Here is a 24,382-nt window from a genome sequence, read left to right as displayed (position 1 = left end):
TACCACATTACGTTTTTCGAATCATCTGCTGTGACTCATTTTAACCGACTTTGCATAATGCCAACCCTTGATCTCCAGTGTCTAACACACAGAATAAGTGCAGAGCCTTCATGTTTTCGTAACAAACATAATATTTTTTTTATTTTGATATCTGACAGTAAACAGAACTTTCGATTTGATTCACGGCTAACTAGCTAGCTATCTTAGGTAGTTATCGGGGTAGATATCATTTCATGCAATCCTGCAACATATGCTAACGTTACCTGGCTAAAATTCAACATGTGGACTTGGCGAATCAAGATTTGGGACTAAAACGCTGTAAGTTGATTTCCACCCATTGTAGTTCATTTTTAACTGTTCTTGTTAGATAGCCAGTTAGATAACTCTAACTAGTTAACCTAACTGGATCATTCCGAGGTAGCTAGCCAAACTTGTTTGACTATAATTTGTGTTGGAATAGGTTTCCATGCTCCTCTAGACTATAGCTAGCTAGCTAATAACTTCCGCAAAAAGCTGCAATATAGCTAGTTAGCTAGCTATGCTACAATGTTGTCTCAACGTTTTAAGCATGGCTATCGTTAGCTAGTAGTTTTGGGTTTATTATCTGTAATTATAATCGTTAGCTAGCTTAGGTAGGTTAGCTAACCTACGCTACTTAAGATATGTTTTTTGCTAAAAGAATATAGATAACTAGCTAGCTAGCTAACTGCTCTTGTGTTACGTATAACATCACATTTTGAATTTAGTTAGCTAGCCAACGTTAGCTAACCCCTCGCAGAAGGCACTGGGCCAATATTCAGAAATCCTGAACTGTTGTGCTGGTTTCGCACCCTACAAATGGTGGATTTGTACTTCGACTCGAATGTGTTTGCGTGACTGAGTAAATATTAAACCATAAAGTATTGGTGTACTTGTATAATACCCCCAGCACCACAGCACACTGGCACAAACTAAACCGTTAGTTTGGAAATTCGAAGCGTGGTTGGAATTACCCTTCGGTTATTACTCCGAATCCCACCCTATCACAGCGTCACTGGGGAGCTGTGTCGGAAACAACGGACTCTTTTGAACCAGATATCTAAACTTTCACTTTTGCTGCTAACAATTCTGTGTAATAAAAGAACGCTAACGACAACTTTCCCAAACTCCTACGAGCCTACTATTCTAACGTATTTATTTATATATAACTTTGTGTCTGTCACAGTCTATAATATCATATGCTAACAAACTTGCATACAAGGCGTTACATTTTGTAGCCCTTCATGCATTTATTCGTACAGCAACCCTCCAAATCTATCGAATCGTTATTTAATCTGTTTAGAAATAAAACGATCTATTTAGTCCAATTTCAGCATCCTGACGTCAGTGTGAGGTTGAATTCACTGACGCATCCTGTTTTCAAAGTTGATCAAATCACATGCCATGAAATTTGACAGAATTCCCTATCTAAACGATAACCTATTTTACATAGGCTAACTGCTGTAAAGTTACTGAGGCCAGGTAATACAAGAATAAGATTTAGAAATATAAATTATAATTGCATCTTTATTATACTTTGCTGTTTTAGACTGCAAGATTAGTTTGTGATGTACGTTTTGCATATTAGCTAAAATCCCAAGATAAATTGTGGTTCACAGCCCTATGAATAAAAGTGCATAATTCGTTTTATAATCTCCTCTAAGTATTCAGTGGTACTGAGACCGTTATGTATATATCATCTAACGATCATGAACACAAGACATAATTCAGTTTTTAGGAATATTTTAGGTTAAGTAGGCACGGGTGTTCGACCAATAGATTCAAAGTATGTCTCTTGATTGACGGCGGTAATCCTGGAGATGGGAGGAACATGTTGAGTTATCCTGGCTTTGTTACGGCTGGGAAGCCATTTTGGAATTGTGCTCAAGTAGTCCTGAATTGTACTGTCAACTTGGAAACTTTTTATGGAATTTGGGAATAATTATGAAAAAAACGATCGTTATTTTTCTCTGATATGGACGCAGATATGTGTCATATAATTTGCACATCTTCCAAGGCCGAATGGTTTTTGATCAACTGGATTACGCCATAAAACCCCAACATATATCGCTACGGACATTGACGTTGAGGTTGAGGCATTTCTTGTTTGTTATGCATGATTTCACGAAAGCGTAATAGCTGTTAACATGCGTAACACAGAATATCTGTTTACCTGCGGTTAATACAGTTAAGAGTGTTTTAGAGTAGCGTTGATAGTCAGCGGTGCGGGCCCAGTTTGTAGCGATAAAGTCAGCATGAAATCGCAGTGCACCTTAGCTATGTAATTCTTTGCTATCCGATACCTTGAGATTGTGGACATTAAATGTGAATTTGCGAGAGTGACTGCACCAGCGGGTATCAAAGGGCACTGCTGGAGTTCGTAAAGAGTGATTGCGTTATTACGGTGTTGCAATTAAAATATAACATGAGGTAACGTTGTTAACTCACGTTACAGGGGTAGGAGTATGCGTCGAATTTGTACTATAAAAATCCTAGTCTTTTAGATTTGGTATTATGTAGACACAGCAGTAAATGTTCTTTAGTATCAAAATATTTTACATTCGAATCAAAGTTAACAGTCACACCTAAGGCATAATATCACAGAATATACTGCCTATCTTGGTTTGTACAAAGGAGCTTACGATGTGTTCATATAGGCTAGTCTAATTCTTGCAGTCAGAACTGCATCATCGCTTGTCTCAGCATGAGATTCGGATAGCTTGTGTGAGTGAGGGACTGAAAGCGCTTGAAAACGTGCAGTTCAGCCTGTCTTGTTAAGAATATGATTGAACCCCCTTTATGGGATTTAGGGCGCCGATCATGGCCTACTAAGCCTCTCTTAAGGGAAACAATCAAAACAAATGAAGCTTTACTGGTTTTAATTGGCTTACTAAACTTTATGTATATCATAATAATATTTTGACATTTATAGATGCATTATAACATGGCATCAAACAACTTTCCCTCTTGTTTGTAATATCAGTGTGTATAACTGATTGCTGTACAAAGGGCAGTGATATCACAGTTCATCATTTATAAATACCATTCTTTTTAGCTAAAGTCATGAGGATTATTTGTTAGGCCAAACTTCCAAAAGGCATAATGTACTCTAAACAGAGACAATCACCTGACAATGATCTTCTATAGACCTTGCTTAAGCAAGACATATAACACAGTTTATACACAAAGTAATGCAAGGTGCTTTTCAAATAAAAAATTGTAAATGACAATTGATTTAAAGAGAACAAAGTTTAAAAAAAATGTTAAATGGAAATAAATAAGAAATGAATATATAAGCATTACATGCAATAAAAGATAAGTAAAGGCTAGGCAATAAAAGACAACCTAGAATAGCAATGCGATAGTCCCTTAAACCAAACTGAAAGGTGCATGGGATAGTTCCTAAATGATCTAAGAGACCCACCCAACTTGTTTTTTGCATGAGCTTGTCAGTCAATGGCCCTAAACCATTTAGTGAGATATATATATATATATATATATATATATATATATATATATATATGCACACACACACACACTTATTTATATATATATATATAAATATATATATATATATAAATAAGTAAGTGTGTGTGTGTGTGTGTGTGTGCATATATATATATATATATATATATAATATATAAATAAAGTATATATAAGTATTAGTAGCTTAAAGTCAGTTGTTCTAGATGACACAGTATTTTTTATGTAACTTCATTTGTTGGGCAGGATTAATTAAAACCCCAAATACTGTAATTTGCAAGGTTGTTGGTGAATACCCCAAATTGGAGAGTTCTTTCTTCCAGTCAGCAGAGTATCTCTAATCCTTTATATTGAACACAGAGATTGCACACATCAATGCCCTGCTAACGTAAGGTAAAGGTAAGACATGCCAAATGAAGAGGGTGGATTTACATAGGCATTTCAGATTTAATCAGATTTGGCTGTTGCATTCCAAAAGTAGTTAATGATCTTTGGTTATTTAAATATCATTAATATTGCTTTACATTTAACTTAATTATGCCTGAATATAAATATAGCCATTCTATAGTTATCTTAAGGGTTTGAGGTAGTATGACACTTCCTTTAATGATTTTTAATTATGCTAAAGCCACAAAAGGTGTTTTAATTTGTTACCATGGAAAGAGTCCTTTACCCTGTGTAATGCCATTTTGCACTAATTTAAACAGTTCGGCAAGGAAACGATAAAAAAGATAAATTCTCTTCCAGCCACTCCTTATTAACTAGCTCAAATCAAAATGCAAGAGTTAAAGTATTACTAGTTTTATCTCGTTTTATTCACAATATTTATCTCCATAGTCTTGCAAGTGGGAAAGTTAAAAAAAAACAAAAACATTGTTTTTAAATAGTCAATTCTGAAGGGACAGGCTGAAGAGTTGGTTATGTGTACATATAAGGGTGTGTCTGCTGTTTGAAGCATGTGCGTCCATTACACATCCATTCTGCCGTGGCCTAAAGAGCCTTCTTTCTCACCCATCTTGATCTCTGCAGTCTAAACGAAGAATGACCATGGATTTTTCTCGCCTGCACACATATACTCCTCCACAGTGTGCTCCGGAAAACACAGGCTATACCTATTCCCTCAGGTGAGCCTACACAGAAAGACACAGGTTCAGATACTGGTTGTAGAACCAGCATTGAACGAGGTCTTAATGCATGTGTATTGCTCGCTTGCTCGGACTTCAGTTAAATCAGTGGGGTATACCATGAAGAAAACTCAACTTATTCAGATTGGATTCCCATTGTTACTTAAGGTTAAGTAGTTTCACAGACGTCAGCTCTGCATGGCTAATTGCACTGTCTTACTCTAATGGAAGAGAATGTAGGCACCCTTTTAGGACCCTGTGGTGTAAGCACATGATGAAAACAGGCATGTTTTTTTAAATGGAGATGCATAATGTAGACTTGTTATTATATTATATATATATATTATATTTATATTTAGTATAATATTAAAACCCCAAATACTGTAATTTGCAAGGTTGGTGAAGCCCCCAAATTGGAGAGTGCTGGTGCTGAAAGGACAGAAAGTTGCAGCTATTGCACAATACTGTGACCTTGTCATTCTTCTGTGGTTTCCACATGTTTCTTAATGATTTGTTACTCTGCCAAAAAGATGAACAACCAGATGTTGACCAGGTGTGTTGGGGGTGGGGGAGCATGTGCGTGTTTGCGTGTGTGCGTGCACATTGGTATCTCCCTGGTAATATTTAGTTATTTATTTATAATCAGTTTTCAGGTTGTGTTTTGGATTTTGCTGTCAGTCTGAACTAAAACTGTTGCACACTGATGTCAGTTGCAGTTAAACTCTGTACGGGATATACTGGCTTATTTTCATAGGTGATCATTGATTCATGCTTTGACTCTCATAATCAAGCAAAATGGGTTTTGGAAATTTGCTTACACGCCATACACAATGCAAAGTGTCTGTGTGTGTGTGTGTGTGTGTGTGTGTGTGTGTGTGTGAGGGTACAAAGAAATACCCTGAAATTAGTTAATATAAACGAGGTAGCATATGGAGAATGTCATGCAGAAATCTGCTTTTATGATGTAGGCACTACATATCAGGTGTGAACAAAACGTACCCTGGAAATCCTCAGCAGTTGCTAATATCTTGTGAATGGTCTTTCTGCTACGCATGTGGTTTAACAGAGTAAAGGAGTTTTTGTGATTTCTGATATGTGTTAATGTCAGTTATGCACTTTATGCCCACACATCTTTGTTGCTTTTTGGAAGGCTCTTGGCACTGCTATTAACTGCTATTCTGTTTAAAAGGAGTGAGACAAGTGGATAATACAATTAGCTAAGAAAATAAGAATTAATCATCACATGCTTCTGATTATTTTTCATTTTGCTTATTCCTTCCTGCATACTGATTATGGCTATGCCGGTTGTGCTGGCAAGAAAATAGCATGTATTTTTTTAGACACACCCTCATGACCTTGGGCCATATAGCAGCAATAGACATAAGATGTCGAGCTTTGTAATGAAAACATGGTCGTCAATTTTCTGTACATGCAGTGCTGTCGTATTCCAGTCTGGTAATGTGTACAAAACCAAGTTAATACTGAATACTGGTATTAATGATGTGTTTTGTTTGGACTGGTTTGAGACAACTCTTGTCTCAATTTTTGACTGAAATAGGATTTCAGTCTTGCATGAAAATCTACAAGTATAAGTCTTTGAAATACTGATGTCAGAATCCTGGATATATCAGAATTAACACTCAATAACATTAATACCAATCTTTAACATTCCAGATAAGTGTTCTGTGTTTTAGGTTTTTTAAATGAGCCATCAATCATAAATAATTATACTCAAAACTTTGGCCAGGCATCATCTTTACAATGTCATAAAAACACATTCACCATTGCATTTTTTAACATGCTACAAGGTATCCCACAGTCACAGTATGTCACCACGATGCTATATTTTTGCCCTAGTCTGGGGCACTTCAGTAAAGAGTCAGAGTTGGACAGGACAGAGCATCCAGGTGTGGCCTTCTCTGAATTCTTCCATGATGTGTGTTTTGTGTGTGTTATTTTTGGTACTTAAGCCATTTCTGTCTTTGCTAAAAATGTTGGTAAAGTTTCATCATTGGAAACTCTGATTATTTAATTAAAAGGATATTATGGAGTTTTGAGTATTTATAATTCCATTTCTCATTTTTTGACTAACTCTCGCCATTGACTAAATATCACTATTACAGTGGTTTGTGTGACACCGTAGCCAGCGTATGCTATGGTGATGCATAGAGGCATGATTCAAAAACATCAGTTTGCCAGCTATGTAAAATTAAAGATCAGTTACAGTTAATGGTGTAAAAACCATTGTTATTCTTGTAGTAAGACACAGAAGCCTCCCACCCCTAACATGAACTGGCTTAACTGGGCAAGTAATTTTTGTGCTGCTGTCCCAACGTCACGTTTTACTTGCCCCAGGCATTTTGGAATCTTTATTGTTGAACCCTGCATGTAATTGTGGTGTAATTCAATACATAGTCTAAAATACTAGCCAGAACTTAGAAATATCTAGTCACGATAACAGTATTTAACAGCTTATAATGCCATTACAGAGCAAACATTTCAACATGGATGCTCCAGTGGTAATAATGTACATAAAGTTGACTTCTTATTTGGTGCAATCAGATTTAGCTGTGGAACAGTCTGAAGGCCTGTAGAAATGTCAACCAACATGTAACAGCAATGCACTGACACAAGCTGTTTCTTTGTGATAGGGGTAGGAAAAGCATGCCAGTTGTTTGGGCAGGTGTCTTACAGAGCAAGAACATTGACTAGACTTCAGCCCCCAGATCACTGCTTGGACTGGATAGACCACACAGGACAGTGCCAGGGAGACACTGTCTATTACCGTCTCTCCTGCTGTTATATAGAACATTCACCACAAAATTCTCTTTAGTCTTCAGACTTCCAAAGCCCAAACCTAAACTAAGAAAAGCTACATCATCTCACAAGCCTGTTTTAAGAGATTTACCCAATGAGCATGGTGTCCTTGTCTTTAAACTGCAAATGCCCGCTAGCACTTTACTCTAGGGCTGCATTGGGACTGGGAGACATTTTGTGACCAGTTGGTTGCAGAGTAAAAATAAAAGTAAAGTAACAAAAACATATTACATTTTTGCACAATTGACAATTAAATTAAAATTTGGATGCTGTTTCTTCACATACTTTAGTGATATTGATCTGAAGTTTGTTTATTTAAACTTCAGTTGGTTATGTTGGTCGATTTTTCAAATCAATATGTGAATAGTTTGCTCTCATTGGCTGGCTGCTGTTGGTGAGCAATAAGTCCATCCCATTGGAGTTGGCAGTTTTATTTGTTGTCAGTGAAGACACATTGGAGCAAATGCAGGCAGTGGGGTTGTTTGTGTGGCTTTCAGTCTGTTAGAGGGCCATTGTAAAGAGAGACAAGGTCAAGTGACTTACCATCAAGCCATCTGTCGTTAGGGCTCAAAGAGGTCTGACAAGTGTTTCAATAGTAAAGAGTGTCTTAACGGGTGGGGGTATCCTTGTATCCAGAATCACTGGCCACTGACAGGTACACCCATCTTAGAGGAACAATTTATAAGTTACATCTGCCTGCATGCAAAATCTGTACAAACTGGGTTCGCAGATGTTATAAATCAAGTCTTCAGCTGGACGGCCTACTGGGATTGTGCTGCAATGAATTATTCTGCAATTAGATTTTAACAGTGTTTTGGAGCTTTGGTAGCTGCAGAATTCTGGTTTCCTCTTCTACTGCTTGATGGACAGGTATCCATGGGACCTGGGAGCCACTATCTGTATCTGTAAAAAAGGAAAGGAAAATCTTGCTTTTGTAATCCAAAGGCATTTGATAAATGGCTAAGTTATCAATCTGAATTTCTGTAGTAACAGTGACAGCTAATTAAAGAAGAACTCCTTAAAGTTTTGAGGAAAAATACAGTGATGGGTAAATAATGAGGGAGAGAGTGAAAGACTGAGTTTTAAAGACTGTGGAAGAGAGGATGAGGCAGCTATTATAGAACAACTGTGGGAAGGAGAATGAAAAGGCCTGGAGACAGGCCTTTATATACTCAGGGGAATGAAACTTCAGGAAAAATAAAAACAGGAAGAGATGCAGCTATTATTTAGTGTTTCCCCTCTAACCCCTCTGAAGCTAACATTTATAACAACAACTCCAGCCAGCTGTGACCCTGGAAGAGATTCAGAACTGTGGAACCTCTATAATCATCAGTTAGCTTTTGTTCAGTGAAACTAGATAGCTAGCTTTACTGCATCTTGCATGTAATAAATTATTTGCTAAGAATGTAGTCAATCAGCCAAAATATATTTGGTAAGAAATGTTTCCTTTATTAGTTTGGCATCAGAAGTATTTAGCTAAATTAAGATAGTAAGTATTGGAATTTAGTACACCAAATTATATCCTGTGTAAAAACTAGGGGTGTAATGATGCACTCTACTCATGATTCAATATGATTCATGATAGTCAATTCACAATTTGATTTCTCGCGACGTTTGAAACAAAATCTTTGGAAAACAAAGATTTCTTAAGTGTAGAAACAATGCAAAAATGCACATTTTTATTGCATACATTTTGTAACAAAAATTATCTTTATTCCCTTGCAATTAAAAGAAATTAGGAACAGATGTTTACAATTGTAGGCAAAATGTACTGTAAACAAAATGCAGCTTGACCATATTTTAAATAACCAAATAAAAGTATTCCTTTTTTATTTCAGAAGCATAAACAATACAAAATTCTGTGCAAATATTAAACAAGAATTTTTATTCCCCTGCAATTAAAAAAAATAGCATGAATGTTCAAGGGACATTGGTTTATAACATGCTAATTGTAACAGTTTCGCCATTGGTCAAGTGCAACCTCTGATGTTCAAACAATGTAACTGCATTAGATAGCATAATAAACGGAACATGATCTCATCCATCGCCACAATGCACATCATCACATTTATGCATTGTGATGAATCGTGTCACGATGTATTGTAACACCCCTAGTAAAACACACCAAAATCTTTACACATGTGCCTCAAACAGCATTCTGTCCTAAAGTAATTTTATGCAGATTTGCTGGTGTGGTTTGGGATGCAGTAAGACCTGCTGTGGTGTATTAAATTAAATGTAGAGGTGAAAATGTTATGCTGGCTGCATTTTGGACAGCCGGAATCACGTTCCCTTAGCTTGTAATTTGGTATCATTCCAGACACTTAAAATAGATTTAAAAAATCATGTTAAACATGACAGTTTATTTAACAGTTCTGATAATTATAACCCGACATCTGAGGCATGCTAAATTAATATTTTATTAATAAAAATAAAAACAAATAACATAACAAAAAACTAGGCTGTATTTTTCATTGAGCAATATATATGGTTGGGTTAAATCTGATCCTTCTTTACCACAACATGCATTATACTAATGCTGCTTGATTGGTTTGATGCCTGGTAAAGTCATGAAATATTAATAAATCTGTCTAATAAATTATTTGCTAATGAGTGATTTTGTGTTAGGCTAAATTCCATGACCTTTGTTATTCATGTTATAAAATCTGTAGAGCCATCACCATTGACCTCTTTCTTCTTTAGTTCCAGTTACTCAACAGCTGCTCTGGAGTTTGAAAAGGAGCATAAGATTGGACCAGTATATGACTCGCCCAGAATGTCCCGCCGAAGCCTGCGATTACACACCATGGGAGGTCTCTATGGCAACAGAAGCCTAACGGAGAACTCCCAAAATCAGAGTGTCAGTTACAGCAGCAGCACTGGCTCCAGTAGGAGGTCAGTCATTTTATTCACACACACACAGACACATGCACATACACACAAACTCATAATGGGCTGAGTCATAATTTTTGCAAAATCCAAAAATGATTGCAGCTTGGCATTGGACCCACTACTCCTTTAAGAGAATATGTCAGTTTTGACTTGAACCACATGCCATAGCATTGTATGCAAAAGGGCTTTATGTTGATTAAAGGATACCACATCAGATTCTTCAAAAGAAAGCAACGATAATACTGCCAAAGCATGCGTATATCCACATAACCACTCAGTCTGCTGCCATTGTACTCAATATTCTGAGTTTCTGGTTCACATTCAGACTGGAATTTATATCATTACCAGCCAATTTTTGATATCGGAAGCATTTCGTCAAGCAGAATAACAGTAAGAGCTGACTGAAATATGAAGTGTAAATATGCAGAATTTGCAGGGCAATATGCATCAGTTGAGAATGTCAGGACTTTCTATCATTGTAAACACTGTAATTCTACAAAGGATAAAATGTTAGACATCCTGTACCATTAGAGCTTCACATAGGGGCCCAGCCCACTCACTTCATACCAGAAACCACAACATGGCAAGCTCTTCTCAAGGATCATCAGGTAGGCACCTTCCTTCGATTGTGTTTCGCTGAATTAAGACCAATACCTCCAGAAGGCTCAGCAGTGAGGTCTGGCATCCCAGTTCCACCCCGCCCTTCCAAGCTCACTTTTAATTCAGCCACATACAACTCTTTAAACATAAACCCAAACTGGCCTCACTGGTGACTAAGGCCATGCCCAGGTCCACTGAAACCGTTAATGCATTAATTCTCATAAAACATGCTCAGTGCCATATGGGCTTAACATACTTAACACATATTGTTAGATACTGAAACAACAACAGTAATAATAATAATAATAATAATAATAATAATAATAATAAGGCACATGTACATCAGTAACACTAAGAACTACTAATAATGGAACAGGACAGTTAAATAATATTGTAGTTATTGATGGCTGAGCTACTTATTCTATAAGTAAGGGGGATTAAAGGTTCTAAATGGAGTTAATTGTGTGTTAGTTTTTATAGTTCTACAGAAGCAGTACAAAAACATAGTAGCTACAAAACTGAATCTTTTCCTCGCTGACCCTTCTGAACACCTCATTTTAATGTCTGACTGTCCGCACCTTCCACAGGTCTGTGAGAAGCAGAAAGCTGCAAGCTTTGTCCAGCTCCCAGTCTCTGTCTGGGGCTCAGACGGGCCAGTGCAGCGTTGGCCTGAGCTGCCCTGAGGGAAATCCCAACTCTGATACTGTGCTGTTGTCTAGCCGGCTGGAGCAGTCCACTGTCAGACACAGCCCTGCAGAACACAGCTACACAGGTCAGTCAGATCACCTGAGGATCAATGGCCATTCCATTCGGAATATTTAATAGGAGACTAATAGCTGTGCTTGTTTATTTATGTGCCGTTTGACAGTGTCTTTGTGAGTTTGAGCAGAACCAAATGAAGCATTTAGAGCTATTTAGAAAGAAATCAGTGAGATAGGGTGACTGAATTAGAACATGTGCTGTGAACAGGCATGTGGGAACTGCAATGAAACTGGGTTACTGAGTGATGTCCTTTATCTTCTACAGGCTCAGAGCAAAATGCTGAGATTAAGAGTAAGTCATGTTTACGTGTATGTTTAACATGTATGACATGCTGAAATTTTGAGTATTTCCAAATACACTTACCACCCATTATTAGAAACATGTACCTTGTATCTACCCCAATTGACTACTTTCTTTGGTATACTTATATCACTGAAATACATATGTGTTTTAAAGATATGCAGACTGTAGCCAATCTTTTGAAATGGATAGTTCATCATCATGGGTCAGTTTTTGAACACAGGACTGCTGACTGAGTAGAATTTTGGTGGTGGACTATTCTTAACATGAACACATGCGTGATTGTGGGTGTTCAGCTGGTAAAAATATATCAGGCACAGCAGTGTGACTGGTTTTTACACATGTCGATACTGCTGAGTTGGAAAGTGATCCGTTACCCATAAAAATACAGCCAACAGCAATCCTGTGATGAATCTGATAATTGATGAAGGGCTAGAGGATGGCTAAATTAACTGAGCAACAGATACAGAAGATGTACATAATGAAGCAGCCAGAGTAGAGGTACAGGGTCGTTGTTTGTAATGAAATGGGCAGTGAGCAACTTTCCTTGCTATAAACATCATCATCTGATATATACTGCCGTATGTAGTGTTAAGGCCATTAAAACAAAGAGTGAATTGTGCAGAAAATATTAGTTTTAGTAGTCATTTCATACATTTGATGACACCGAAGCAAATATATCTTTTGTTAGTCATGAATAATGTTCTTTCATTTCTTCCCTTCATTGCCTATGTCATGCAATTAAATGTTCTTTGTATTCTGTTGTTCCAGGATGGAGTAAAATGTCAATGCTAAGCTCCACACCTTTGAATGGTTCCGCTAGCATAACAGAGACCAACAGCAGGGTGGAGAACGGCTACATCTGTCAACGCTGCTCTGTTCACGCAGAGAGGGAGGAGGACCTTACAGGCCCTTCTTCACTGTCTACCGCCTCAGTGTCTCAGTCAGAAGACTGTGTGGATGCCACCTCATCCATCTCAACTGTGTACAGTTTAGACAAGCTCCGCAAGCACCAGACCGGTGAGAGTCTACAGTAGCACACATGTCTATCCACACATCTCTGTCCTACTCAGAAATAAATCACATAGACTGTTTGCTCACCCACATCTGAACACTTTGTGGTTTCCAAAAAAGGAAGTGTGTATTTTGTGGTTCCAGGATGGAGTACTCCTCTTTCTATAAATGTATGAATGTTCATTTGGGTTTCATTGACAGTAACTCTAGTGTTAACTGCTGTTAAAACAGTCTGACCCATCATTCGATATTTCACCAGGGTTCCTGGCATCAGTCTCCACTACTTGTGTCCACTACAGCAGACGGGTCTTCACCTCCATAGTGTCAGTAATGACACTCCTATTTCAAAATGTTTTCCATGTAGGCCACCAGGCCAAAGGTCATGAAAGAAAAGGTATTCACAATGAGGATGCTTCCCTCCATATTTTTCTTATTCCTCCTTCACCATTCGTGGTGTTTGCTCTTACATAACTCTAATCAAATTCCAGTCATGGTCATTCCTCAATAAATTCCTTACAACCTGATCTGTGACACTGTCCCATGTACTGGCTTTGGCTTTTCACCATCATAGCTTTAAACAGCATGATTTTACCCCCATGGAATTAGGGGATGGTTTGTTTTAATGTTAACGCTGGTTGAGCCTCTGTGGCTTAGATGTGTTCTGCACTTATGTCAACCCAGAACCTGCGGATGTGGCTAATATCTCTTTTACTGAAGACTGTGTCTTGTAGTTTTCTGATGTGTGTCTGTGTGTTTAAAAATGTGTCTTGATTGTGTGTGTGTGTGTGTGTGTGTACATGTGTGTGCGCGTGCGTGCTGTATGGGTGCTATAGGTGTATTCCTGTCAGTCTCAAACTCAGTGAGAGTTGTGTGCTCCTGGCTTGTGGCCAGAGGGACCATGTTAAAACAGACTGCTTTCCGGAGGACCCGTTACAGGGCAAATGACTACCATAGCTCAGGTACCGGCAGTCCTGCGAACATGTGGACGGAGGCATGTGTCTTTCACGAATGCCAATGTGGCTTCTCTATCTTCTCTTCTCACAAACTGAAACTTTATTTTTTTCGTGCAATTTCTTCTTATGGATCTAACTGAAGTTATTATTTTGCAAGTCCCCATTTTTCACCCAGTGCTCAATGTCTCAACACATAAAAATGGTTAATTGCTCACAGTGGTGCCAGAAATAGTTCTATTAATCACCTTTGGAATTGTATCAACAGTAGAGATATTCCTACCCTAGCATTTCTGTGTGGTCTTTCTTCTTGTAATATACAGAACAGGACATCAAGAGCCCTGAACACCTCTCCTGACCCCCAGTTCTGTCCATTATATTTATGGCATTTAGCTGATGCTTTTATTCAAAGCAATTTACAATTATGATTGAGTACAATTTGAGCAATTGAGGGTTAAGGGCCTTGCTCAGGGGCCCAACAGTAAAAACTTCACAGCAACAGGGCTTGAACTGGCAACCTTCTGAATACTAGTCAAGTACCTTAACCACTGAGCTACCACTCAGCATGTGGTTTCTCTTACAATTTGGTTATACCAAACCCCCCCCCAAAAAACAATAATGAAGGTAGAGTGGTTGGTGACTGTGCATGGTAACAGGTGGGCTACGGTCTAGTATGGCTCGAAAACGCACCCATAAGGTATGTTTTTGTGTGTCATGTGTGCTTCAGCTCACTCAAGTTACTGTGGCAGTGTGAACGTGAAAGACCTAGAGACAAGGGATGACCAAATGGATCTCACCAGCTCGTTATGTAAGTAGTCAGACAAGAAATCATCAGCGGATGCATGTACACAAAGGGGCATGGTTGTAACTTTGCTTTTCTACAGTTAAAAATAAATAAAATACCAGCTAGTTTATTATTCAGATTCTCTAGAGGAGAATTTATAAGCCCTAGTGTGATGTAGTGTTTTATTGTTGGGGAGTCCAGCAGTTTTACTTACATTTTACTTACACCAGTTCAGCAAACAATTCCAACTCTGGTGTTAGAGAGTAAGCTTACACAAATGCATTTATATATGTTTTATAGGCTGTAGATCTGTACATTTTAACATTGTAATAGATGCCGTATTAAATTACAGAATAGTCAACGTGAGAGGCTGCTAGTTTGTTTTTAGGAACCTTTGCGCTGGGTGCTATTGAGTCACTGTAAGCGTGTACGTTAATTGACCAGTTCAGCCAAACTGACATTTATGCTGATAGACCTGCTTACTCTTTACAATTAATCTTTCAGTATGTGCCTGCTGTCTAGATATTGCTACTTCTTTTTTACATGCTAATGTTGCATTACACTAAATATATGCCCATATTTTCACACATATATTTTAAAATTCATTTTGTAAAATAGCAAGAATATTCTGTATTCACAATTTCAGTTGTATGTTCACAATTTGAACCCAAATTCAAAATTTAGGTGTCATCCCTTAACAGCTGGCATTTTATAGAATCCCACTTTCAAACTGGTAGTGATTTCCACCTACATGGGCAGGAAAATGTAATTGTAGTTGTCCAGGATGGCTTCTGCTACAGCACTGCAGTTTTGGCCATACATTCAGCACATTGCTTCTCTGTGACAACACACTTGCAATATATGTTAGCAGGTCTAGCAAAAAAAAAAACAAAAAATAAATAAATAAATAAAAACAGTAGCAACAACAACAAAAACAATGGACAATGACTATGCACTGGAAGATTGTCTGTATGGAAAGAAGGTAGAATTTTGGCTGAACTGTTTGTTTAATAACACTTCCGTTTGATTAAGGTAGATTAACTGGCTATGTGGCTGGTTTATTATTGGGCCTCATCTCTTTTATTCAGCTGAGTAGGTATTACTCTTAAGCAACTAGGCTAAGGAATAATGGACAACTTAGATGACAGTGACGCCAAACACACCGACAGACAGCAACCTGAGAACAATGGGAGTCTATGACACAGGACAGCACAATTAGTCAGCACAGACTCACACACACAGCTCTGATTGTCTGAGTTTACCTTTTATTTGTCCTCTGCGTTCCTGAGTTGTGCAGAGGACATTTTGGATCTTTTCATATTAATTGTTTGTGTGTGTAGTTATTTTGTTTTGAAATTATGTAATTTGATGTGCTTTCTAGTTATTTCTCTTATTATTTAGCATTATTTTTATTTACTTATGATTGCTGTCAGTTTGCTTGCTGACTTTGAGAATTTCATTTACACTTTTGTTTGTGTTTTGTTGCTATCTGCCACTTGCACTGATCTATAGGTGATGATTGTAAAGGGAAGCAGTACTTGGAAACACACACGACTCACACATACTCCTCCAGCTCCTGTTGTCTGCTTACGGCTCTGTGGGGCCTGGTGGCTTACACAGGTTATATTTTTACACAAATTCTTTCTCTATCTGTCTCTTTTAAAAACACACACACACACAGTGGTGAAAAGTCAAATGTGTTCTATTCAGATGTTTTCGTGCATGTCCCTTGAGATCTTCCCATTTAAGATTTTCCCATTTAATTATGCACATTCCAAACCAACTCCCAATGCATTGCTGTTTAACTAGGTTTGTTTGTTTGTTTGTCTGTTTTTTTGTTTGTTTTGACCTTGGTAACCTGGTGGTACACACCAGGTTATGGTTTGCAGCAGGTTGGCAGAGGGTTGGGTTCAGCAGGAACATTTGTGGTTCGGAAGCTGCTGTCTGTTCTGTGGTTGGCCATACTGTCTCCAGGTCATTACGCTTATTTACTGCTATCATGCATGCATCTCTCTCAGAATGGACACTGCACGATTCAGCAGGCAATAAATCACCTTACAAAATCAAATTATTTAGACCTTATGAGCAAGATTAAGGTTTTTAAACTTTCTCATAAACACAATATTGAAAAATCGTGTAGTGTATTTCTGGACTATTTTTAACTCACTCTCTCTCTTTCTTCCATCTCATTATAATCTCTCATCTTCATGAGAAGTACCTCTTCAAAGCCTGAACTTGTGTGCTAATTCTAACTCTTAAAAATCTTTAGTGTGTTGTATGTTTTTCCAACTTTCGACTCTTTTATCAGTATATCAATTTGTTTTCTTTCACCTGGGTTATTTTTTTACAAGATAATTCTTCTGTATGCATTTGGCTTTTAGCTGCTAATTTCAGTAATGTGTTCTATTTCTGACACTCTTGGTGGATCTTCTGCATATATCCATTCTTAACACACTAGATCTTTCCTTCCATCCTTGTTCTGTATAGGGCATGCTCTGACTGGAGCCTTCTGGTGGCTCGGAACAGCTTGGTACCAGATGGTGACCTTGATGTCTCTGGTCAATGTCTTTATCCTGACCAGGTAAGACTTTAGTAATTCACTGTTTTTCATGAGATTAGCCGCATACTTGGAATAGCATACATGCTTGAAAATAGATGTTGAGTAAAAGTTAATTGTAAATATACAAATTTAATTAAGTTGATTTGCATTTGGATTATTTGACATTATTGGTATTTAATCATTTGGACAAAATATTCATATTTCAACTAACTATATGCATATAAAATGGATTTCAGTGCGGTTTACTAAGCGTGACTCATTTCTCTCAGGTGCTTCCCTAAACTGCTAAGGCTGATAATATTTCTGCTACCATTCCTGCTGCTGTTGGGTGAGTTTGGGATAGGATTCATTTCAAATTAAAAAAATGCTAAGAGAAGCTCAGTCAGGTTTGAGATGGAAACAAAGCATTTTAAGTCTGTGGATAGAAGACATTTTTAGTGACACCTAATGTTAATTTTGGGGTAGATTTACAGCAATTATTTGATGCATTTACCCAAAGCAACTTACAATTCTGACTGAATACAACTTGAGCAACTGAGATTTAAGGGCCTCACTCAGGGGCCCAACAGTGGCAATCTGGTGGTGTCGGGGCTTGAACTGGCACCCTCCCAATTACTAGTCAAGTGCCTTAACCACTGAGTTACCACTGCCCTCAAAAATGTGACTTAGGGATGCCTGCAGACATCTGTATATAATATTGATTCATGGCATTTAGTTGATGCTTTCATCCAAAGCAATTTACAGTTATGCCCTAACACATTTTGAGAAATTGAGAGTTAAGGGCCTTGCTTAGGGGCCCAAATTGGTGGTGGTGGTGCTTGAACTATCAACCCTCTGATTACTACTCAAGCACCTTAACCACCAAGCTACCCCTGCCCCATGCATATGATATTTGAGATGAACTAGTGTGTTTTCTCCGATGCCTCTGATAGCATCAAGGAATTTCTAGAATAGTCTTCTAAAATTTAGAAATAGTCTGTGTTTTGTAAATACACACACTCTCACTCACACACACACACACACACACACACACACAATTAGCAGTAGTGAAATTGATTTGCTAAACAGGACAGCTCCCCTGAGCTCATAAAGTTAGCCACTTCTGTTAAACACTTCTCCTCTAGTGCACAACTATAATGCATACAGAATTGTATCTCCCAAAAACATGCTGATAGGGTGATTGTCCTGTACAGTTTACACAGGCAACAGTATTCCCAGTTTGCAATATTTATTTTATGTAACAAGCCTCCCCCCCCCCCCCCCCCCCCCCCCAAAAAAAAAGATACAAAATAAAATGTAAACATTTTGAAGACAATTTATGGAAGTCTCATGGCCAGTGTTTATATTCCTTCACTTTTATCTCCAGGTTTATGGTATTTGGGGCTGACCAGAGTAATCTACTATCTCCCAGTTCTAAATATGACTGAGTGGAGAGCAAAGATCTCTATTTTGCCATCAGTGCCATTCTTCTCCCTCCCTTCTCTACTACCTACACCCTCCTACAACTCTGAACCTTCCTCGCAAATGGAGCGCAGCCCACTCCCTGTCACCTCCCAGGTAAGAATACACAGAGACCAACGTTACATTCTTTGCTTACAGGATTTTCACAGCTCAACACACACACGCCACTCTCTTTCAACCACTCTCTTTCTTCTCAGCCTGTAGCAGCGTCAGTAGACAGTGAGAGAATGGCCCGGTTAGAGCAGAGCGTGGCTGCACTGTGGGAGTCTGTCCATCAGAGGGAGCAGCAGGCATCACAGCAGCATGGTGAGGCTGTTGAGCTCGTCCGCGCCCTACAAGAGCAGATAAACACACAGACAGACAAAGAGACTCTGGGACTTTGGGTCTCACAACTACTGGAGCCAAAATTTGACAAGCTCAGAGGAGAGATTGAGAGGGAGGCTTCAGACAGAGCACAGGTGATATTGAATAAATAGGCTTATGTGTATAAATGGTACCTTTTCTACAATATATATTTCTTCTGTTCTGTTTGTCAGCCTCCTTTTGTGTACTTTTAAATACAGTCAGTCACTATATACTGCATTCCTCACTGTCAGACTCAGGAGCAGAATGTGGCGCGTCAGAAGGTCCATGCAGATCGCTTGGCTCAGCTTGAGCTCCTCCTCCAGGCCCTGACTTCCAAAACCGAGGTAGAGTGTACAAGATATTTTTACACAGGATACATTTCCATAACATATGGCTTGGTATGATGGTAGAGTAAGACCACCCATGTCGCTTACCATAGGAGGTGTATCGGAGACAAACAGACCCATCTGCTCCAGCTGCTGTGGAGTAAGGACTTTTTCCCGTCATTTCTGCAGTAGATATGAAACCATAACAACTGAACTCCCAGCTAAGCATCTTATGGTTGATGTGGGTGACTTTTCGATAATGCCTAAAAAATAATCCTGAACATTTGTTCTTTCCTAAGTGTGGGAGGGAGCCAAGAGGACCGTGATACATTGCTTGCAGAGGTGCAGAGGTTGGAAGCAGAACTAGGACATATCAGAAACGACCTGCAAGGGGTGATGGGATGTCAAGGGAAATGTGGCCAATTTGACACATTGCAAGAAACAGTGAGTGAGACAATTTAGAAAAGCATATTGTTTAACAGATTTACAGAAGTGTCCTCCAAGATACCTCATGAAGTGTCCTTCATGATTCCTCAGAAGCTAAACTGTTCTGGAAGCCAAATCTACATTCGGCCTTTTATGGGTTTTCTTTTGTTATTTTCGTTACATTGTGGTTTTTCTTTGAGTGTTGTCTTTTCTGATCTGCTGTATTTCCCACCATGATGTTTTTACACTTCAGGTGTCCACTCAGGTGAGAGAAGAGCTGTACACCTTGTTCTACGGAAGTGAAATGAGACATAGCAAGGACGTAACGCTTCCTGAGAATCTATTACAGTGGCTGTCTTCTCAGTACACCAGCTCATCTGACCTTCATGCTACCCTTGCCACCCTGGAGCGCAGCATTCTGGGAAACATATCTGTTCAGCTTGAGCAGAGCAAATCTCAGAGCTCTGCTGAAACAGTCACTCGGACAGTCACTCACACTGCTGGTGCTGCTGGAATGACAGAGGAGGTGAAGTTTGTTTCTTGGCTTATTAGGGTGTGTATGTGCACATGTGTCTGTGAAAGAACTCTCATTTCTTCACCCAAATCAGTTGTACCCTCACCACTTCACTGACACCACCCCCCCAAATAGACAATTCAAATTAGTACTTTTCCTACAGATTATTTGATCTAGGGGTATTTCATTTCTGACAACACTGAGTTAAGAGTATTCAGGAGGGTAATACTAAAAAACAAAAGAATAAATAAATGTCATTTAAACATAAACAACTAAGACAGCACAAATACCAAAACACCCTATTTAGCCTAAAAAAGAAAAATGTCAAAGATGTAATTTTATCTACACTAGGGTTTTGAAGTAAAGACATCACAGTGACACTCACTGAAGGCTTGAAAAGCGATTATACATACACCGGCAGAGTGTTGTATATATTCTACAGGATCATTTGTATACTTTTCTGAGTTGGGTATACAACAATACATATATATTGGATGTTTATTGGATGCTTTAATAAGATGATAAAGTGAATTTAAATGTCAGCTCTTAAAAATAAGATACCCTTTTAGCTGAGACAGAGCCATCTCCCTTTACAATTTTGATAACCAGTTGATCAGCCTCTTATGTTCTGCAGGGCAGGGAAGCATTTGGCACCAAGCACAGCCCACCTCCATTTTGATGCCATGTCAGTTATCAGCAACATCACTACTGTTTGATCTTGCTTTCTTTGTATGTTAATTTCCTGTCTTTTGTTCGTTTAGCAAGTGCAGATAATAGTGCATAATGCACTGACACTGTACTCGCAGGACCGCACGGGCCTGGTAGACTACGCCCTGGAGTCCGGAGGTACGAGGCCCAGGGCCTTACTCTATGTAAAATATATGAACAGAAATGAAAGACAGTTTGCTGCTTGCAGAAGGATTCAGGGTTGGTTGATGTGTGTGTGTCTGTGTATGTGTGTTTAGGGGGAAGCATCCTGAGTACACGTTGTTCAGAGACGTATGAGACAAAAACAGCACTGATGAGCTTATTCGGTGTCCCGCTGTGGTATTTCTCCCAATCTCCTCGCGTCGTCATCCAGGTAAAGCAGGACTGAACTCTTCAGTCATGTTCAGTTATTCAAGGTCCTCATTCTGTTACTCATTCCACATGATATGTATAAGGCATACAGATTATTGTCTTTGACACAAGAATGTAACATGGAGGTTTTTTTTTATTTGTAGCCAGATGTGTACCCAGGTAACTGCTGGGCATTTAAAGGTTCCCAGGGTTACCTGGTTATTAGGCTGTCTCTGAGTGTTCTGCCTACATCCTTCTGCCTGGAACACATCCCCAAAGCCCTGTCTCCCACTGGCAACATCAGCAGTGCTCCACACCACTTTAGAGTATATGTAAGACTACCTACATACACACACATTTCTATAAACCACATAGATGCAGATGAACAATTTTGGAAGTTAATTTTTTTCAAACAATAACAATATTTATTTGAATGTTTTTAATAAATTGACTTTTTAAAGTTCAAGTGTCTAGTCATTTCTGAGCTTGACATATGAGCTTTTATTTTCTGTGTTTGCAGGGGCTGGAAGATGAATATCAGGAGGAGGGAAAGCTTCTAGGTGACTACGCCTACCAAGAAGATGGAGAATCTCTGCAGACCTTCCCTGTTGTGGTACATACTTCATTACTAAATCACTACATACACTACATAGACTGTTTACATACAACAGGAAAAAAAGTGCATACCAATTATCAGGTAAGGCTTTGACTAAAGAGACTCCTCAGTAATATCACACCAGTGGTTAGTAGATATGTAGGATTAGTTCAACAGTAAGCCTGCTTGTTTTGACATTAATTATCTTGCCATCTTGGCACGTAGTTGTGTCTTTGACCTCTTGGTGTTGTGGTTACTGGGTGGTCTCTCCGGACATTCCAGTGTTCCTCCTCTCTGCCAGTTCCTACCACACAGGCTAAACTTATGATTGCAGAGACACGCACAGTATCCATATATAACAGAACCTCACCTCATTTAGGTCTGTTTCAGTTTTCTGCTATTGACTGGCTTCCTGTGCTGTTTTTGTTTCCTCACAGGAGAACAATGACAGAGCGTTCCAGATCATTGAGCTGAGAGTACTGTCCAACTGGGGTCACCCTGAGTACACTTGTATCTATCGTTTCAGAGTTCATGGAGACCCTTCCATTAAATAAAAAAAAAAATCCCTCGCTGTATACTAATGCATCTGCCTGTATGTATATAAAGGAGGGCCCTTTTTTCAACATAGAGAGAACTGGGTTAGAAAAGACATTTTTACGCTGTTGGAGATGTTGAGTTTAAATAGGAGTTTAAAGAAGCAAACAAGAAGGATGTTTTTATACCAAGCATAGAAAGTACACATGAATGACCATGGAAAGAGTAAAATGAACAGTTAAAGAGAACTGGGACTGGACTCCTTTCAGTCCCTCTCCTTAACTCACTCTTGCACTGAATCAGCCTGAGGCCCTGGATCACTAAAGTATCTTTCTCTTTTCCTGGGTACCACTCACTTGGGCAGGTATCTGTACCTTAAAAAAGTCAATACATTTTCCTCTTTTTCGTCTCTCTTTGTATCCTTTTTTTTCTTCAGAATTCATCATTCAGGAGACTTCATTCTCTAAGGTTCAGTCTCAGCGTAACTGGATTGGTGAAAAAGCTACAGCAATTTGCCCTCAATCCCATGCTCTGTGTATCTAAAGCTAGAGTCTGCTGCTGCTCTGACTCATCTGCATAGTCATTAACTGGACTGGACCACTTCTATGAATCTGTTTAATCTTTTCATGTGTGTTCTTTTTTACATTTTTAAATATATTTTTAGACATAAGAATAAACATTGATAACCATAACCTATACACTAGGTGATGGAATAGAGGAATGTTTCTCAGTCGTGGTCCTGAAATACCCCTGCCATGCATATAGTGGTCTCCCTGCAAATTGAACTTGGTAATGAGTCAGGTGTGCATAAGCAGGAAAAATACTAAAATACACATGGTACTGCTACTCTATGACCAGGACTGAGAGACAGAGAAACGCTCTGACAAGCACTGAATGTGTATTTAAGATGTTATAGCAGGACAGAAGAGTCCCCTTTTAAGCACTGTAGCAAACATTTACATGACATTTTAAGTAGAATCTTTCAAACAGTTTGTTTTTTTCCCCCTATGGATTTAACTGCACATTAATACTGGAGTAGTGTATAAAGCTACACCAGTACTAGACAGAAGTAAGAAAAATGGATCTCATGACAGTCTGTTACCATCAGTTTCACAGAGTCCCTTTATTAAGGATAATCTTAATTAAGCCACCTGGTCCATACCTGGAGGAATGTAATGTATATTTTGTTAATAGTCTGCTTTTTATTCACTATTGGTTAATCCCATCATCATCATGATCATCATCATCATCATCACTGTTGTTATTATTATTATTATTATTATTATTATTATTATTATTATCTACTACTTTTGCATATTTTATTTTTGTTTGAATATTTTGCCTGAGAATGCAGAATTATAACTTGTAAAAAATGTACATTGCACAAGTCCTATTCTCTTAAATGTAAAGCAAAAAATTAGTGGTTAAGTTGATGCTATGTTGAAAATTTTCTTGTGTACATTACTAAGTTTGTTCAAGACTATTTATTTTAGTTATGAAGTAGGACTGTGCAATGTATTTTTGTAACTACATATTTAGACAGTAATTTTTGTTTTAAAACCGTGTAGATTTTTATTTTGTTGCTGCTGTCTTACAATGGATACACTGCTTTGGGGGGAAAAAAGCTCTAATAAAAAAATTGGATATGTGTTAAGCCTAAATTTCTTTGCTTTTTGGCACTCTTCAGTTTTGTGTGTAGACTATAAGCTGGACAGAAAACCAGGTCCATAGTAAATCTGCGATGCTGAAAAACTGGGTGGCACTGCAGTGAAAAAAATAGCATCTGGACAGTTTGTTTCATGCTTAGTGCTGTACATC

At 38.4% G+C, this 24,382-nt stretch overlaps 1 protein-coding gene across 5 annotated transcripts; it reads left to right on the top strand.

Moving 5' to 3' along the window:
• sun1 (Sad1 and UNC84 domain containing 1) lies at nucleotides 1-24,225 on the top strand. Of its 5 annotated transcripts, none has more exons than XM_027006583.2 (24): nucleotides 1-318; nucleotides 4,531-4,625; nucleotides 10,146-10,337; nucleotides 11,522-11,706; nucleotides 11,961-11,987; nucleotides 12,768-13,016; nucleotides 13,270-13,404; nucleotides 13,844-13,969; nucleotides 14,688-14,768; nucleotides 16,257-16,364; nucleotides 16,620-16,718; nucleotides 17,232-17,325; nucleotides 17,574-17,632; nucleotides 18,671-18,861; nucleotides 18,963-19,223; nucleotides 19,362-19,454; nucleotides 19,550-19,596; nucleotides 19,736-19,880; nucleotides 20,116-20,388; nucleotides 21,138-21,222; nucleotides 21,342-21,457; nucleotides 21,600-21,767; nucleotides 21,956-22,048; nucleotides 22,468-24,225. In XM_027006583.2, the coding sequence occupies exons 2-24, from the start codon at nucleotides 4,543-4,545 to the stop codon at nucleotides 22,582-22,584; spliced, it is 3,027 nt and encodes a 1,008-aa protein (XP_026862384.2). In that variant the 5' UTR covers nucleotides 1-318; nucleotides 4,531-4,542; the 3' UTR covers nucleotides 22,585-24,225. The 5 variants fall into 5 exon arrangements, with proteins under 5 accessions (XP_026862384.2, XP_026862386.2, XP_026862382.2 ...); XM_027006581.2 differs by lacking the exon at nucleotides 1-318 and adding an exon at nucleotides 1,885-2,108; XM_027006585.2 differs by lacking the exon at nucleotides 4,531-4,625 and having other exon boundaries at nucleotides 2-318.
• Nucleotides 24,226-24,382: the final 157 nt, after the last annotated feature.

This window comes from Electrophorus electricus, chromosome 1 (genome assembly GCF_013358815.1).
Source record: "Electrophorus electricus isolate fEleEle1 chromosome 1, fEleEle1.pri, whole genome shotgun sequence".
Classification (NCBI taxonomy): Eukaryota; Metazoa; Chordata; class Actinopteri; order Gymnotiformes; family Gymnotidae; genus Electrophorus; species Electrophorus electricus.
Note: the sequence above shows the minus strand (reverse complement) of the source record. Positions and strands in the feature narration are given on the sequence as shown.

Bases quoted from the DNA above. Each gene is read 5' to 3' on its own strand.
- sun1 (XM_027006583.2), top strand. From the start codon at position 4,543: ATGACCATGGATTTTTCTCGCCTGCACACATATACTCCTCCACAGTGT. The intron at 14,769-16,256 runs GTAAGTAGTCAG...ACTGATCTATAG, and splicing joins GGATCTCACCAGCTCGTTAT to GTGATGATTGTAAAGGGAAG. The intron at 17,326-17,573 runs GTAAGACTTTAG...CATTTCTCTCAG, and splicing joins AATGTCTTTATCCTGACCAG to GTGCTTCCCTAAACTGCTAA.